We start from the raw sequence: 17,948 nt of genomic DNA, 5'->3' as shown, positions 1-17,948 counted from the left end.
GATCTGTGTCTCAACACAATCCTGTCTCGTAGCTCTGCGGACAATTCCTTCGACCTCATGGCTTGGTTTTTGCTCTGACATGCACTTGCAATTGTGGGCCGTTTTATAGAGAGGTGTGTGCCTTTCCAAATCATGTCCAATCAATTGAATTGACCACAGGGGGACTCCAATCAAGTTGTAGAAACATCTCAAGTATGATCAATGGAAACAGGATGCACCTGAGCTCAATTTTGAGTCTCATAGTAAAGGGTCTGAATACTAATGTAAATAATGTACTTTTAATTTATTTTAATTAGTAAACATTTCTCAAAACCTGTTTTCGCTTTGTCGTTATTGCGGATTGTGTGTAGATTGATGAGGAAAAAATATAATTTAATCCATTTTAGAATAAGGCTGTAACGTAACAAAATGTGGAAAAAGTCAAGGGGTCTAAGTACTTTCCGAATGCACTGTACTGTATGCCTTATCTACTTCAGTGAAGGCTGCTGAGGGGAGGACGGCTCATAATAATAGTTGGAAAGGAGCGAATGGAATGGCATCAAACACATGGAAACCATGTGTTTTATGTATTTGATACCATTCCACTGATTCTGCTCCTGCCATTACAACGAGCCCGTCCTCCCCAATTAAGGTGCCACCAACCTCATGTGATCTACTTTCATTTGGAATAATAAGATTGCACAGTTGCGGAAAGCGTTTTGGGAAAGACAGAAAGGACAGAAAGAAATTGGGTCTTCCCCTACCAAGTTCCTCCATTACTACTGCACTGCCAATATTCACAAGATAACCTTTTGGGTCTCTACTACACTCTTAGAAGGGGAAGGACCGGTGTGGTCCCTTATGGAAAACATCCGCCCCAGTTTCCTTAGTCTCTGTCCCCTTACCACTGAGTAAACAATACCACTCAAACAACCTTATTGTGAAAAGCTCACTCAGGATATGGTTAGGATCCACTTTGGACAGGATATGCTCAGGATATGCTTAGGATCCACTTTGGACATAGACAAGCTATCTCGTCCATGCCTTTTATTTCCAACACACTCTTCATGCCTTCTCTCATAGACACAGCCTTCCAGCTATTGTTTCAGAAAGGATTGAGAGTGTAAAATACCTTTTCCATGACAGATTATTTATCCCCTAAGAACATCTAGTTAGAGAGCACAGTATACACCAGACACTTCTTTAGGTACATGCAGATTCGCAACTTTACAAAAAAGATCTTACCCTCTTTCCCATCTCTCCCACCCACTAGCTGTCTTGAAAAATGTTTGAGCCTGGAACCCTATGCAAAGAGACATATTTCAATGCTATTTGACATTATTCAGAGTATGGCACGCCCCACTCTTGACCACGTAAAGCATTCTTGGGAGGAAGAATTTGGAAGCGAGATCTCCGATATCACCTGGCATTCTGCAATTGACAGGATACACTCATCCTCTATCTGCGTCAGACACGGGTTACTACAGTTTAAAGTATTTCATCACCTACACTTTTGCAGGAGTAGACTTGCCAGATTGTATCCCGATATAGACCCTACCTGCTCTAGATGCCATCAGGCACTGTGTATCATATGCACTGGTCATGCTGACGCTAGTTCCATTCTGTCTCTTTATCTTTCAGACTTTCTCATATACTGTATATGCAATAAGGAAATTGTCCCAGATCTCTCCGTCGCTCTTTTCGGGGTAGGACCCGAAGGGCTTACTTTCTGTCACACCCAAGCAGAGGCCATAGCCTTCTCGTCCCTTCTGGCACATCCACTTCTTCTTTTTGAGTGGAAGTCAGAAACACCGCCTCTTAAACTGGGTTAGGGATGTTATGGTCAATCTTAAACTGGGTTGGCGGAGTATCTCTCTGGGTTAGGGATGTTATGGCCCATCTTTAACTTGAGACGCTAAAATATTCTACCCTCTCAAAAGTTTTATAAGGTCTGGCAGCCATTTTGCAACTACTTTGAGAGTAAACTCTGAGCTGAGAACTTAATGTAGCCTCTGCAATCCCCCCATATCCTTTATAATTTATATTTCTTATTTATATTTACAGTGCCTTGCGAAAGTATTCGGCCCCCTTGAACTTTGCGACCTTTTGCCACATTTCAGGCTTCAAACATAAAGATATAAAACTGTATTTTTTTTTGTGAAGAATCAACAACAAGTGGGACACAATCATGAAGTGGAACGACATTTATTGGATATTTCAAACTTTTTTAACAAATCAAAAACTGAAAAATTGGGCGTGCAAAATTATTCAGCCCCTTTACTTTCAGTGCAGCAAACTCTCTCCAGAAGTTCAGTGAGGATCTCTGAATGATCCAATGTTGACCTAAATGACTAATGATGATAAATACAATCCACCTGTGTGTAATCAAGTCTCCGTATAAATGCACCTGCACTGTGATAGTCTCAGAGGTCCGTTAAAAGCGCAGAGAGCATCATGAAGAACAAGGAACACACCAGGCAGGTCCGAGATACTGTTGTGAAGAAGTTTAAAGCCGGATTTGGATACAAAAAGATTTCCCAAGCTTTAAACATCCCAAGGAGCACTGTGCAAGCGATAATATTGAAATGGAAGGAGTATCAGACCACTGCAAATCTACCAAGACCTGGCCGTCCCTCTAAACTTTCAGCTCATACAAGGAGAAGACTGATCAGAGATGCAGCCAAGAGGCCCATGATCACTCTGGATGAACTGCAGAGATCTACAGCTGAGGTGGGAGACTCTGTCCATAGGACAACAATCAGTCGTATATTGCACAAATCTGGCCTTTATGGAAGAGTGGCAAGAAGAAAGCCATTTCTTAAAGATATCCATAAAAAAAGTGTCGTTTAAAGTTTGCCACAAGCCACCTGGGAGACACACCAAACATGTGGAAGAAGGTGCTCTGGTCAGATGAAACCAAAATTGAACTTCTTGGCAACAATGCAAAAAGTTATGTTTGGCGTAAAAGCAACACAGCTGAACACACCATCCCCACTGTCAAACATGGTGGTGGCAGCATCATGGTTTGGGCCTGCTTTTCTTCAGCAGGGACAGGGAAGATGGTTAAAATTCATGGGAAGATGGATGGAGCCAAATACAGGACCATTCTGGAAGAAAACCTGATGGAGTCTGCAAAAGACCTGAGACTGGGACGGAGATTTGTCTTCCAACAAGACAATGATCCAAAACATAAAGCAAAATCTACAATGGAATGGTTCAAAAATAAACATATCCAGGTGTTAGAATGGCCAAGTCAAAGTCCAGACCTGAATCCAATCGAGAATCTGTGGAAAGAACTGAAAACTGCTGTTCACAAATGCTCTCCATCCAACCTCACTGAGCTCGAGCTGTTTTGCAAGGAGGAATGGGAAAAAAATTCAGTCTCTCGATGTGCAAAAGAGACATACCCCAAGCGACTTACAGCTGTAATCGCAGCAAAAGGTGGCGCTACAAAGTATTAACTTAAGGGGGCTGAATAATTTTGCACGCCCAATTTTTCAGTTTTTGATTTGTTAAAAAAGTTTGAAATATCCAATAAATGTCGTTCCACTTCATGATTGTGTCCCACTTGTTGTTGATTCTTCACAAAAAAATACAGTTTTATATCTTTATGTTTGAAGCCTGAAATGTGGCAAAAGGTCGCAAAGTTCAAGGGGGCCGAATACTTTCGCAAGGCACTGTACATCCATGTACTTATATAGACATTTTTTTTTTCTTATTGAAATATAATGCACCAAGGACCTGATAATGCCTTTATTCTGTGTAAAATATGTATGAAATGTTTAGAGGTTATCTAAGATGCAGACACTGTTTCAGACTACTAACTGTTAGTGTTATTAACTACCTTAAACAATATTTCACATAACCTGTCGACTTTTAAGGTGCCAACATTCCTCATTCAACTATGGCGACACCAATTGCCTTGTATGAAGCTCAATACATGAAACAAAATCACATTTTGTGTTCTGTGCCACAGTTCACGGTCCCTCACTAATAAATTGTCAGCACAGAATGAGTTCCAAATCTGTTTTAACATGTCTGAAATAGATGGGATAGTGACTCTAAATCACTGTCGTGTCCATTAATGCCCGTACAGATGGAGTCAGGATACTCTATATGTCCTGACCCACTTCACAGATCATGTTCTTGTAGAATACTAAACAAATCAAGCTTCTCAAGCTTCCCAGTAACCTAATTTGATATGCTTTTATATGCTTTCTTCAATGAAAGAATCATTACCACATGGCTACAGAAGCTGTCTCAACATGTAGTCCAATCAGACCATGCTACACATGCAGCTGCCCTGATAACACCAACACCAAAAACAGGCCTTCTTATATTGCTCCAGTGACACGACAGTAGAATAACTAATTGTTCCGCTTCGAGTTTGTGTTGACTGACTCACCATAAAGACATCCTGACTGACAAAGCAAATCAAAGTAATTACGCACATACACGTGAATCTTATCTGAGATTTATTATAACAAAAAGTTCCAATCATTTGTCTTCAACGTCAAGTTTGACAGCTCAGTTTGCAAGGCTAACTTCGAGATCCTTGCTTGCTCTGTCATGACATTATTTGAAAGTAACTTTATGACAATAAATACACTTTAAAGGGGTAAGATCTATGACGGCAATTCCAATCCTTCAGGTAATAACACAAAAAAACATTTGAAAAAAACAATTCAGTTAATAAATTAATAACTCACTCTGTGCATTTGATAAAATGCTAAGTGTGATATTACTGAAAAGATTTCCATTGAATTAAGTCACCATTGGATCATTTATTCAGTGCCTACAGTAAGACCAAGGCGTACATAACCCCCAAGTGTACATAACTAGCAATGGAATTAACTCCATTGATTCCCTCCCAGATTGCACAACATTTCAATAAATATTGATATGAGAACCCACATGGATAGACACTCTGTCTATCCATGTGGAGGTTGAACCATACTCTTGGCTACCACGTGCACGTTGATCAGGAGAATAGTAAAGTCTATACAATGTAGCTCAATAAATAAGTTTCCCATAAAATGTTGTTTTTTTTTTAAACAGAACATACAAATACACCTCTATTGACTTTCATTTATACTCAGGATATCAAACAGCCAATCCTGTCTATTCTTCAACTTTGTTCTGAATTATTCCAAACATATGAAATTGGTAATAGACCTGATGCTGCTAATGTTTCTAAAAGTAGCTGCATATCACAATCAACAACAACCAGGTCCTAGTATCTAACACTTCTTCTGCCAGTGCACTGTCGGCGGAGTTGGCACAGTTAGTTGGCAAATAATTATCAGTTCAGTTCAAGCGGAGTGGATGAACCAGAATTGCCACTCATTGGCATGACGTTTCCGCTTCATAAGGCCAAACAGATGTAAACAGTTCATTCTCTTGATCAACCATAAAGACACAAATGGTGGTTTATAAGGTCAAAACAGGATAAATTCTAAATTAATTTTGGGTAGATCGGAGACTTTAAAGATTGGGATCAAGTGCCATGGAGAGGTCAAAGACTTCAGTCTTTAGGTCTGTGTGAGCGTGTCCATATATCCTCTCTTGGCTAGGTTTCATCCCCTCTGACAGATGTGCTCAGCTGCTATCCTCTGTCTTGTCGCCCTCCTGAATGTCAAGCTGTGTGCTCTCGTCAACGTTCTCCAGAGAGTCCGCCCGCTGGATGGTCAGCTCAGATGGGTCCATTATGGGCAGGATGCTCTGCTCTGGGTACAACCAGGGCTTCTGAGCCGGAGAGTTCTGCTTCTTCCAGTCGGGGTAGCTCTGGCCGGCCTTGTGAACACACTTCAGCACCTGCAGGGAGAGAGGAGGGTGTCAGAGACCTAGAGCTGAGCCCCAGCCTAGTTTTTCCCCCTCACTTACTGCACTTTTATACAGTTCTGCCCAGAGGCATATAGGTGTATAGTGAATTTACAAAACATTAAGAACACCTTCCTGTCACGCCCTGACCATAGTTTACTTTGTATTTTCTATGTTTTGATTGGTCAGGGTGTGATCTGAGTGGGTATTCTATGTTTCATGTCTTGTTTGTCTATTTCTATGTTCAGCCTGATATGGTTCTCAGTCAGAGGCAGGTGTTCGTCATTGTCTCTGATTGGGAACCATATTTAGGTAGCCTGGGTTTCACTGTGTGTTTGTGGGTGATTGTTCCTGTCTATGTGTTTTTCACCAGATAGGCTGTTTTAGGTTTTCATTACGTTCATCACGTTCTTTATTTTGTAGTGTTTGCATTGATTCGTGTTTTACGTTTGTTCATTAAAACATGGATCGCAATCTACACGCTGCATTTTGGTCCGACTCTCCTTCTCATCAAGAAAACCGTGACAGAATCACCCACCACAAAAGGACCAAGCAGCGTGTCAACAGGCAGGAGCAGCGCGAGGAGATGCGCAATAAGGATTTCTGGACATGGGAGGAAATCCTCGACGGGAGAGGACCCTGGGCTAAACCAGGGGAGTGTAGCCGCCCAAAGGTGCAGCGGGAGAAGAAACAACAGGAGCAGCCCAAAGAGGAGTGCAGTATGGAGTATACGACTTGGGAGGAGATCGACAGGTGGGCGGCCGACCCAGGGAGAGTGCCGGAGCCCGCCTGGGATTCGATGGAGCAGTGCGCGGAAGGATATAGGAGAATGGAGTTTGCGAAGCAAGCAAGGCGGCGCGGACGGAGGCCCCATAGTCAGCCCAAAAAATTTCTTGGGGGGGGGCTCAGGGAGAGTGTGGCAGAGTCAGGAGCCAGACCTGAGCCAACTCTCCCTGTTTATCGTGAGGAGCCAAGGAGAGCAGAACCAGAGCCGGTGTTGGAGGTGAGTGAAACAGAGACTGTGAAGGAGTTAATGGGGAAATTGGAGGAGAGAGAAATGAGGGAGTTGCTGTGTTGGTGCATTTTGCATAGAATTCGCCTGACGGAACGTGTCAGGGATTTGATGGCACCTGGGTTAGCGCTCCATACTCGTCCTGAGGTCCGTTTTAGTCGGCTGGTGAAGTTGGTTCCAGTCTCACGCATCAGGCCTCCTGTGCCCATCCCTAGCCCTGCACGTCCTGTGCCAGCACTATGCATCAGGCCTACAGTGCGCCTCGCCTGTTCAGCGCAGCTAGAGCCCCTCTCCTCTCCTGCGCTGCCGGAGTCTCCCGCCTGTTCAGCGCAGCCAGAGCCTCTCTTCTCTACTGCGCTATCGGAGTCTCCCGACTGTTCAGCGCAGCCAGAGCCTTTCTACTCTCCTGCGCTGCCGGAGTCTCCCGCCTGTTCTGCGCAGCCGGAGCCTCTCTCCTCTCCTGCGCTGTCGGAGTCTCCCGCCTGTTCAGCGCAGCCAGAACTGCCAGTCTGCATGAAGCAGCCCGAGCTGCCAGTCTGCAATGAGCTGCCAGTCTGCAAGGAGCTGCCAGTCTGCAAGGAGCTGTCAGTCTGCATGGAGCAGCCTGAGCTGTCAGTCTGCATGGAGCAGCCTGAGCTGTCCGTCTGCATGGAGCAGCCTGAGCTGTCAGTTTGTAAGGAGCAGCCAGAACTGTCAGTCTACATGAAGCAGCCAGAGCTGCCAGTCTGCAAGGAGCTGCCAGTCTGCAAGGAGCTGCCAGTCTGCAAGGAGCTGCCAGTCTGCAAGGAGCTGCCAGCCTGCAAGGAGCTGCCAGTCTGCAAGGAGCCGCCAGAGCTGCCTGTCTGCAGGATGCCGCTAAAGCTGCCAGCCTGCAAGGAGCTGCCAGCCTGCAAGGAGCTGCCAGCCTGCAAGGAGCTGCCAGTCTGCAAGGAGCTGCCAGTCTGCAAGGAGCTGCCAGTCTGCAAGGAGCTGTCAGTCTGCATGGAGCAGCCTGAGCTGTCAGTCTGCATGGAGCAGCCTGAGCTGTCCGTCTGCATGAAGCAGCCCGAGCTGTCAGTTTGCAAGGAGCAGCCAGAGCTGTCAGTCTACATGAAGCAGCCAGAGCTGCCAGTCTGCAAGGAGCTGCCAGTCTGCAAGGAGCTGCCAGTCTGCAAGGAGCTGCCAGTCTGCAAAGAGCTGCCAGTCTGCAAGGAGCTGCCAGCCTGCAAGGAGCTGCCAGCCTGCAAGGAGCTGTCAGTCTGCATGGAGCTGCCAGTCTCCAAGGAGCCGCCAGAGCTGCCTGTCTGCAGGATGCCGCAAAAGCTGCCAGTCTGCAAGGAGCCGCCAGAGCTGCCAGTCTGCAAGGAGCCGCCAGAGCTGCCAGTCTGCAAGGAGCCGCCAGAGCTGCCAGTTAGCATGGAGCTGCCAGGGCCGCCAGTCAGCATTGAGCAGCCAGTCAGCATGGAGCAGCTGGAGCTGCCAGTCGGCATGGAGCTGCCAGTCAGTATGGAGCAGCCAGAGCCGCCAGTCAGCATGGAGCAGCCAGTCAGCATGGAGCAGCCAGAGCTGCCAGTCGGCATGGAGCTGCCAGTCAGCATGGAGCAGCCAGAGCTGCCAGTCAGTATTGAGCAGCCAGTCAGCATGGAGCAGCCAGATCTGCCGGTCGACCAGACTCTCCCAGATCTGCCGGTCGACCAGACTCTCCCAGATCTGCCGGTCGACCAGACTCTCCCAGATCTGCCGGTCGACCAGACTCTCCCAGATCTGCCGGTCGACCAGACTCACCCAGATCTGCCGGTCGACCAGACTCTTCCAGAGCTGCCAGTCGACCAGACTCTTCCAGAGCTGCCAGTCGACCAGACTCTTCCAGATCTGCCCGTCGTCCAGACTCTTCCAGATCTGCCAGTCGTCCAGACTCTTCCAGATCTGCCAGTCGTCCAGACTCTTCCAGATCTGTCAATCGTCCAGACTCTTCCAGATCTGCCAGTCGACCAGACTCTTCCAGATCTGCCAGTCGACCAGACTCTTCCAGATCTGACAGTCGTCCAGACTCTTCCAGATCTGCCACTCGTCCAGACTCTTCCAGATCTGCCACTCGTCCAGACTCTTCCAGATCTGCCACTCGTCCAGACTCTTCCAGATCTGCCAGTCGACCAGACTTTTCCAGATCTGCCAGTCGACCAGACTCTTCCAGATCCGCCAGTCGTCCAGACTCTTCCAGATCCGCCAGTCGTCCAGACTCTTCCAGATCCGCCAGTCGTCCAGACTCTTCCAGATCCGCCAGTCGTCCAGACTCTCCCAGATCCGCCAGTCGTCCAGACTCTCCCAGATCCGCCAGTCGACCAGATTCTCCCAGATCCGCCAGTCGACCAGATTCTCCCAGATCCGCCAGTCGACCAGATTCTCCCAGATCCGCCAGTCGACCAGATTCTCCCAGATCCGCCAGTCGACCAGATTCTCCCAGATCCGCCAGTCGACCAGATTCTCCCAGATCCGCCAGTCGACCAGATTCTCCCAGATCTGCTAGTCGACCAGGATCTGCTGAAACCGCCAGCCAGCCAGGTTCTGGTAGTTTCTACTACCTGCCTGGGCTTCTTCTCAGTGCTGAGCTTCTTCTCAGTGCTGAGCTTCCTCTCAGTGCTGAGCTACCCATCTGTCCCGAGTTACCTCTGTCCCGAGCTGTCCCTCTGTCCCATGTTATCATTGTGGTGGGTAACCTATTTAGGGACGTTTAGGAGGGGGGTTAAAACTGTCATGGAGTGGGGTCCACGTCCAGTGCCAGAGCCGCCACCGCGGACAGATGCCCACCCAGACCCTCCCCTATAGGTTCAGGTTTTGCGGCCGGAGTCCGCACCTTGGGGGGGGGGTACTGTCACGCCCTGACCATAGTTTACTTTGTATTTTCTATGTTTTGATTGGTCAGGGTGTGATCTGAGTGGGTATTCTATGTTTCATGTCTTGTTTGTCTATTTCTATGTTCAGCCTGATATGGTTCTCAGTCAGAGGCAGGTGTTCGTCATTGTCTCTGATTGGGAACCATATTTAGGTAGCCTGGGTTTCACTGTGTGTTTGTGGGTGATTGTTCCTGTCTATGTGTTTTTCACCAGATAGGCTGTTTTAGGTTTTCATTACGTTCATCACGTTCTTTATTTTGTAGTGTTTGCATTGATTCGTGTTTTACGTTTGTTCATTAAAACATGGATCGCAATCTACACGCTGCATTTTGGTCCGACTCTCCTTCTCATCAAGAAAACCGTGACACTTCCTAATATTGAGTTGCGCACCACCACCCCATGTTGACTCCAATGCTTCCCACAGTTGTATCAAATGGGCTGGATGTCCTTTGGGTGGTGCGACCATTCTTGATACACACAGGAAAATGTTGAGTGTGAAAATTCCCAGCAGCATTGCAGTTCTTGGCACCTACTACCATTGCCTGTTCAAAGGCACTTAAATATTTTGTCTTGCCCATTCACCCTCTGAATGGCACACACACACACACTAACACACAATGCATGTCTCAATTTTCTCAAGGCTTAAAAATCCTTCTCTAACCTGTCTCCTCCCCTTCATCTACACTGATTGAAGTGCATTTTACAAGTGACATCAATAAGGGATAATAGCTTTCACCTGGAAAGAGCCGGTGTTCTTACTGTTTTGTATACTCAGAGCCTTCAGAAAGTATTCACACCCCTGGACCTTTTCACATTTTGTTATGCTACAGCCTGAATTTAAAATGGATTACATTTAGATGTGTTTGTCACTAGCCTACACACAATACCACATAATGCCAAAGTGGAATTCTGTTTTTAGATATTTTTTTTTACAACTGAAAAGCTGAAATGTCTTGAGTCAAGTATTCAACCCTTTTGTTATGGTAAGCCTAAATAAGTTCAGGTGTAAAGTCACATAATAAGTTCAGTGGTATAAAGTACTTAAGTAAAAACACTTTAAAGTACTACTTAAGTATTTTTTGGGGGGGGGGGGGAGATATCTGTACTTTCCTATTTATATTTTTGACAACTGTTACTTTGAATTCATTACATTCCTAAAGAAAATCATGTACTTTTTACTGTATACATTTTCCCTGACAGTCAAAAGTACTTGTTACATTTTGAATGCTTAGCAGGACACGAAAATGGTCCAATTCACACACTGATCAAGAGAACATCCCTGGTCATCTCTACTGCCTCTGATCTGGTGGACTCACTAAACACAAAGGCTTCCTTTGTAAAGTATGTCTAAATGTGTTGGAGTGTGCCACTGGCTATCCGTAAGTAAAATTTAAAAAACAAGAAACTGTGCAGTCTGGTTTGCTTAATATACAGTTGAAGTCGGAAGTTTACATGCACTTAGGTTGGAGTCATTAAAACTAGTTTTTCAACCACTCCACAAATTCCTTGTTAACACACTATAGTTTTGGTAAGTCTGTTAGAACATCTACTTTGTGCATGAAACAAGTAATTTTTTCCAACAATTGTTTACAGACAGATTATTTCACTTATAATTCACTTTATCACAATTCCAGAAGTTTACATACACTAAGTTGACTGTGCCTTTAAACAGCTTGGAACTTTTCAGAAAATGATGTCATGGCTTTAGAAGCTTCTGATGGGCTAATTGACATAATTTGAGTCAATTGGAGGTGTACCTGTGGATGTATTTCAAGGTCTACCTTCAAACTCAGTGCCTCTTTGCTTGACATCATGGGAAAATCAAAAGAAATCAGCCAAGACCTCAGAAATAAAATTGTAGACCTCCACAAGTCTGGTTCATCCCTGGGAGCAATTTCCAAATGCCTGAAGGTACCACGTTTATCTGTACAAACAATTTTACGCAAGTATAAACACCATGGGACCACACAGCCGTCATCCCGCTCAGGAAGGAGACACGTTCTGTCTCCTAAAGATGAACGTACTTTGGTGCGAAAAGTGCAAATAAATCCCAGAACAACAGCAAAGGACCTTGTGAAGATGCTGGAGGAAACAGGTACAAAAGTATCTATATCCACAGTAAAACGAGTCCTATATCAACATAACCTGAAAGGCCGCTCAGCAAGGAAGAAGCCACCGCTCCAAAACCGGCATAAAAAAGCCAGACTACGGTTTGCAACTGCACATGGGGACAAATATCGTACTTTTTGGAGAGATGTCCTCTGGTCTGATGAAACAAAAATAGAACTGTTTGGCCATAATGCCGATCGTTATGTTTGGAGGAAAAAGGGGGAGGCTTGCAAGTGGAAGAACACCATCCCAACCGTGAAGCACGGGGGTGGCAGCATCATGTTGTGGGGTGCTTTGCTGTAGGAGGGACTGGTGCACTTCACAAAATAGATGGCGTCATAAGGAAGTACAATTATGTGGATATATTGAAGCAACATCTCAAGACATCAGTCATGAAGTTAAAGCTTGGTCGCAAATGGGTCTTCCAAATGGACAATGACCCCAAGCATACTTCCAAAGTTGTGGCAAAATGGCTTAAGGACAACAAAGTCAAGGTATTGGAGTGGCCATCACAAAGCCCTGACCTCAATCTCATCGAAACTTTGTGGGCAGAACTGAAAAAGCGTGCGCGAGCAAGGAGACCTACAAACCTGACTTAGTTACACCAGCTCTGTCAGGAGGAATGGGCAAGAATTCACCCAACTTATTATGGGAAGCCTGTGGAAGGCTACCCAAAATGTTTGACCCAAGTTAAGCAATTTAAAGGCAATGCTACCAAATACTAATAGAGTGTATATGATGAAAGAAATAAAAGCTGAAATAAATCATTCTCTCTACTATTATTCTGACATTTCACATTCTTAAAATAAAGTGGTTATCCTAACTGACCTAAAACAGGGAATATTTACTAGGATTAAATGTCAGGAATTGTGAAAAACTGAGTTTAAATGTATTTGGCTAAGGTTTATGAAAACTTCCGACTTCAACTGTAAGTAATTTGAAATTAGATTTTCGTAATTACATTTACGTTTGATACTTAAGTATATTGAAAACCATATACCTTTAAACTTTTACTCACAAAGTATTTTACTGGGTGATTTTTACTTGAGTCATTTTCTATTAAATGTATCTTTAATTTGACTCAAGTATGACAATTGTGTACTTTTTCCACCACTGAATAAGTTGCATGGACTGTGTGCAATAATAGTGTTTAATATGATTTTTGAATGACTACCTCATCTCTGTACCCCCCCCCCCACCCCACACACACACACACACACACACACACACACACACACAATTATCTGTAAGGTCCCTCAGTCCAGCAGTGAATTTCAAACAGATTCAACCACAAAGAGGGGGGTTTTCCAAAGCCTCGCAAAGAACGGAACCTATTGGCAGATGGTTAAAAAAAAAAAAAAAAAATTAAAAAGCAGACACTGAATATCCCTTTGAGCATGGTGGAGTTATTAATTACACTTTTAAAGATGTATAAATACACCCAGTCACTACAAAGATACATGCGTCCTTCTTAACGCAGTTGCCGGAGAGGAAGAAAACCACTCAGGGACTTTACTTCACCAATGGTGACTTGGCCGTGATAGGAGAAAACTGAGGATGGATCAACAGCATTGTATTTACTCCACAATACTAACCTGATTGACAGAGTAAAAAGAAGGAAGCCTGTACATAATAAAAATCTTACAAAACATGCATCCTGTTTGCATCAAGGCACTAAAGTAACATGCTAACCAAACCGAATGCGAGCGTGCACCTAAGTGTGCCATCGCGTGCATGTTGATTTTGTACCCCCACACCAGACACAATCAGGCCACGCAGGTTGAAATATCAAAACAAACTCTGAATCAATTATATTAATTTGGGGACAGGTTGAAAAGCATTAAACATTTATGGCAATTAGCTAGCTAGCTTTCTGTTGCTAGCTAATTTGTCGTGGAATTTAAACATTGGGTTGTTATTTTACCTGAAATGCACAAGTTCCTCTACTCCGACAGTTAATTCACAGAATAAACGGTAAACCGAATTCCTTTCTTGTCCATCTATCCTCCGTCCTTAGGCTTCTTTTTTACTTCTTTGGACTTTATATGGCTGTTGGCAACCAACTCTATGGTGCATTACTACAACCGACTGTGAGTGTGGTCGTCAGTTCATCTTTCAATCTCCCACGTGTGTATATGTTCCTTAAAACCAATGAGGAGATGGCACGTGGTATATGCTCTTAAAAACCAATGAGGAGATGGGAGAGGCCAGACTTGTAACATGTTGAGCGTCACAAATAGAACCTATTTCTATTTTAGCGCCTTGCCACGTAGACGCTCGCTGAGGCGCGCAAGCAGTGTGGGTGCAATGATTGAATAACATGTGTACATTTATTTTGCAACACTCGTGCACAGTGTGCTCAGCATGTAATACTGACAGAAATGTGGCAAAGCAATTCAATTTTGTCCTGAATACAAAGTGTTATGTTTGGGGCAAATCCAATAGAACACCATACCGAGTACCACTCTCCATATTTTCAAGCATAGTGGTGGCTGCCTCATGTTATGGGTATGCTTGTAATTGTTAAGAACTGGGGAGTTTTTCAGGAAAAATTAGAAACGGAATGGAGCTAAGCACAGGCAAAATCCTAGAGTAAAACCTGGTTCGATTTGGTTCCAATTTGACAGAGCTTGAAGTATTATGAAAATAATAAAATGGGCAAATGTTGCTTAATCCAGGTGTGCTTCTACACCTGCATTGCTTGCTGTTTGGGGTTTTAGGCTGGGTTTCTGTACAGCACTTTGATATATCAGCTGATGTAAGAAGGGCTATAATTTGTGTTTTACTAACTTATATAATGTAATGATATTACAATGCACGTAAGTGGGGTGCTATTCAAACAGGCTTTTGAAGAGCAGCCAGCTGTTGATCATTAATCAGTAGGTCAAGGTTTACATTCAATCACAGCTATGAGCCACACACACAATCTTGGTATCACACACAAAGATACACCTTGCCCTAAATAGTTTAATGCTGCACGTGCTACGAAACCAGGAAAACGAGTTATACAGGGCCACTGAACGTCAGTTGCTCTGCCTGAGAAACTACATTGTCAAAAAGCTGAGCAGGACCTTCCAGTGGGTTTCTATGGTTACTATTGTCATTTAAGGAGACTTGAATCCCACACTCGCTGTGCGTCGATTTGCACACTTTTACTACCTAGTTCAAAGACAAGAATTATCACTGTAGCGCTAACACACACTCAGGTATTGGCTGACTGTTGCTTTGGAGCTAAATTAAAAACCAGTTATAACTCTGTCGTCAAACACAAAGAAGCTAAAGATTTTAGCCGAAGGGAGATTAATAACAATGTTGTCTGAGGTCATTCACGTACCCTGGGAGCCAGAACCTGAGACGCTTTGTTCACCACCCACTTTGGAAGAGAACCTGAAATACAGAATGAACCAAATAATCCATAATCACTGCAACTCTTGGTACCTGTAATGTAACATACTCTGTATCAAATCTCTTTCAGCAAAGAGAAGACAACTGAAGCATAGGATTTGAAACAGGTCAGTCGAAGGTGGGTCTCACCTTTGGGGTCAGCCTGTGAGAGGTAGGTAAAGGAGCAGCTATTGGGTCCTAAGGCCTTCACTAGGTAGCCAGTCAGGAGGGAGATGGCTCTCACAAGGTCCTTTTTGGGAGGATATTTCTGTCAAGAAATAACCAAATCAACTGAGACGTTATCACTTGCATACTCTGAAGCCATGTGAATGACAAGAAACACATTCATGTAACAACCCTGTCATATGCTGCGTCCATACTGTTCCAGGCAAATATTGAGTGAGAAACACTTTATACATGATGAGGTGGTTTAAATGTGGATGAATAATAATAAATTATGCTTTTATTGCAATGAGTCTCGGCGCTACCATTCCTATGGCTCAACGTCAGCTAATTGTCCTCGTATATGTACACTGATATCACATTCTGTAACTATTAGTAACTGCAGACAGACTGCTGTATGTACTGGAGGGTTGCTAAGAGCCAAAGTCTACAGACAGAGGAGGTGGAGGTGCATGGCGTACATACTGGGTGTTTGACTGAGCAGTTAATGATCACATACTCGTCGTCCGTCACCTGCCACGAACGCAGCGTCACCACATCTCTGTTCTTCAGTGGCTTCGGACACAGCCCTGAAAAAAAACAGGACAACAAATTTAAAACAACTTGAGGAAAGATTTCTCATTTACAACACCCCCCACCCCCCCCTTTCAATGTCAGGGTAACCAAAGATTCAGAGGCAGCAACTGGACTCTTGTGTTGACTAAATACACTCTGAAAAACAGGTCACTCATGCCTTGTCTGAACTCCTGAAGATTCGGTGAAGGGGTACCATGGAGGAAGGGATTCCTTAAAGCAAGGGGAAAGTGAAGTGAATCTTAATACGAGACTTTATACCAGATTTATTTCACATTTTCACCTGTGGTCATGTCATGTTTGAACCTGTGGTTTAAAGTGACTCATTAGTAAAGTTGACCCGTCAAGTTCTTTCACTGAGAGAAAAGATAAAACAAGAGAGAGGAATGTGGAACAGCACACGTATCTCTAGCAGATTAGAGGAACTCACATGAGTAGTAACCCATATCGGCATTAGGTGAGAGACGGGCAATGTCAAAGCTCTCCAACATGGTGGGGTCCCACTTCCTGCGATACTGTCCATCATGAAGGACGTCGTACATTGTGGCGGCCGACACATCTTTTATGGTCATTCTGCACTGAAATACAAACAGCAAAAGTAAATTGATTATTGGAGTAAAATAATACATGAATTAGATCTGTCTCTAGATCTGCTCTTATCTGTTGCGTACTCACTGTAATAAAATATGACACCAGATAAACCAATGATAATGGAAAGTTGGAAACACGCCCTAGATGCTCTTGTGATAATGTTGCCCCGAAAACAAAAGGGTTGTGGTGGAAAACAGAAAAACTGTCATGCTGTCTCCAAGGGACATGGAAATGTCAAAAGACTAGAGATTGAGATAAATTGGAAAGTAAGAGAAAAGAGAGGAAAATATTTTCCTTATAATGCAATGTCTATTCAGACTATGATATTCGTGATGGAATACAGCATGCCCTATTATTGTTTATAATTTAAAGTTTAAATTGACTGAAATTAAAAATAAAAATGTCAACTCGACTGATCCATGGCTTCATACTGTTAGTTTTACATTACAGTGTATCAAATTGACAGTTGAGTCAAACCAAGATTTCCTTACTTTTATCTTGTGAACTTTTGGGACGTTTTTGTTTCCTTGAGGGGATGTTACAGGGGCCACCTCGACCCAGACCTCCATCCCGTTCTTGTCATATTTGCTGTACCAGTTGTCCGTTGACAAGGCTTGTCTTCTGAAGTCTGCAAAGACTGCCTCGTCTGGTATAATTCCCGAGAGAACTCGAGACATAATTTATATCCAACAATAAATCTTTATGAATGAATGAAAAAGCGGTAGCCTACCTAACGAGCAAAAGAAGAAGCGAAATGCTACAGGTCACTGAATTGATGTTGTGTATCCACTCCGACCCTCTTGCCTCTAACAAAATGCTATTCTAGTAGTGACAGTGAGATAAATACGGTTTTCTACTCACTGATTAGCATATCAAGTTGGACTGGGTTTTTGTGTTAGATTCCTTACCTACCCAGTTTCCAGCTTATCTAGAACCCTTTGTGTGTTTCGTACTTAAAATCCAGGGCAGGGTGTTCTTTACCTGCAGTTTTACACCCCTCTCAACATGGCCACGCCCCTTTCAACAAACTATATCAAGTAATAAATGCAGGAGTTTGTTTGGCAAAGAAGTCACGATAAAAGTCCATGTGGCGTATAGTAAATGCACAATATATTATGCAAAAATGCTGTGTCGTATTGAAATGGCACAATATCTTATGCAACAACAAAAATATCCGTCCTGGTGGCACAGAAATTGGCCCGTTGGTTACAATCACTGATGCACTGTGAATTGCATGATTAGGCCCATACATCTATGGATTAGGCAACATTCCATTCATTAGGGCTAATAACCTTTGACCGGCAATACAATAAGAAATGGATGAAAAAGAGGTAAAATATACATTACAAATCAATATATATATATATATACACTGAAGTATTTGAAACAAGACCGTGCTGCTCAACAATCTGACATTATTCACT

General features: G+C 43.9%; 1 protein-coding gene across 1 annotated transcript; it reads right to left on the bottom strand.

The window, feature by feature from the left end:
• Nucleotides 1-4,743: 4,743 nt before the first annotated feature.
• Nucleotides 4,744-17,498, bottom strand: LOC110488764 (START domain-containing protein 10). The gene is made up of 6 exons (XM_021561112.2): nucleotides 17,016-17,498; nucleotides 16,364-16,511; nucleotides 15,826-15,929; nucleotides 15,328-15,445; nucleotides 15,128-15,180; nucleotides 4,744-5,793 (listed from the first exon to the last, which is right to left on the bottom strand). The coding sequence occupies exons 1-6, from the start codon at nucleotides 17,199-17,201 to the stop codon at nucleotides 5,578-5,580; spliced, it is 825 nt and encodes a 274-aa protein (XP_021416787.2). The 5' UTR covers nucleotides 17,202-17,498; the 3' UTR covers nucleotides 4,744-5,577.
• Nucleotides 17,499-17,948: the final 450 nt, after the last annotated feature.

This window comes from Oncorhynchus mykiss, chromosome 14 (genome assembly GCF_013265735.2).
Source record: "Oncorhynchus mykiss isolate Arlee chromosome 14, USDA_OmykA_1.1, whole genome shotgun sequence".
In the NCBI taxonomy this organism is placed as follows: domain Eukaryota; kingdom Metazoa; phylum Chordata; class Actinopteri; order Salmoniformes; family Salmonidae; genus Oncorhynchus; species Oncorhynchus mykiss.
Note: the sequence above shows the minus strand (reverse complement) of the source record. Positions and strands in the feature narration are given on the sequence as shown.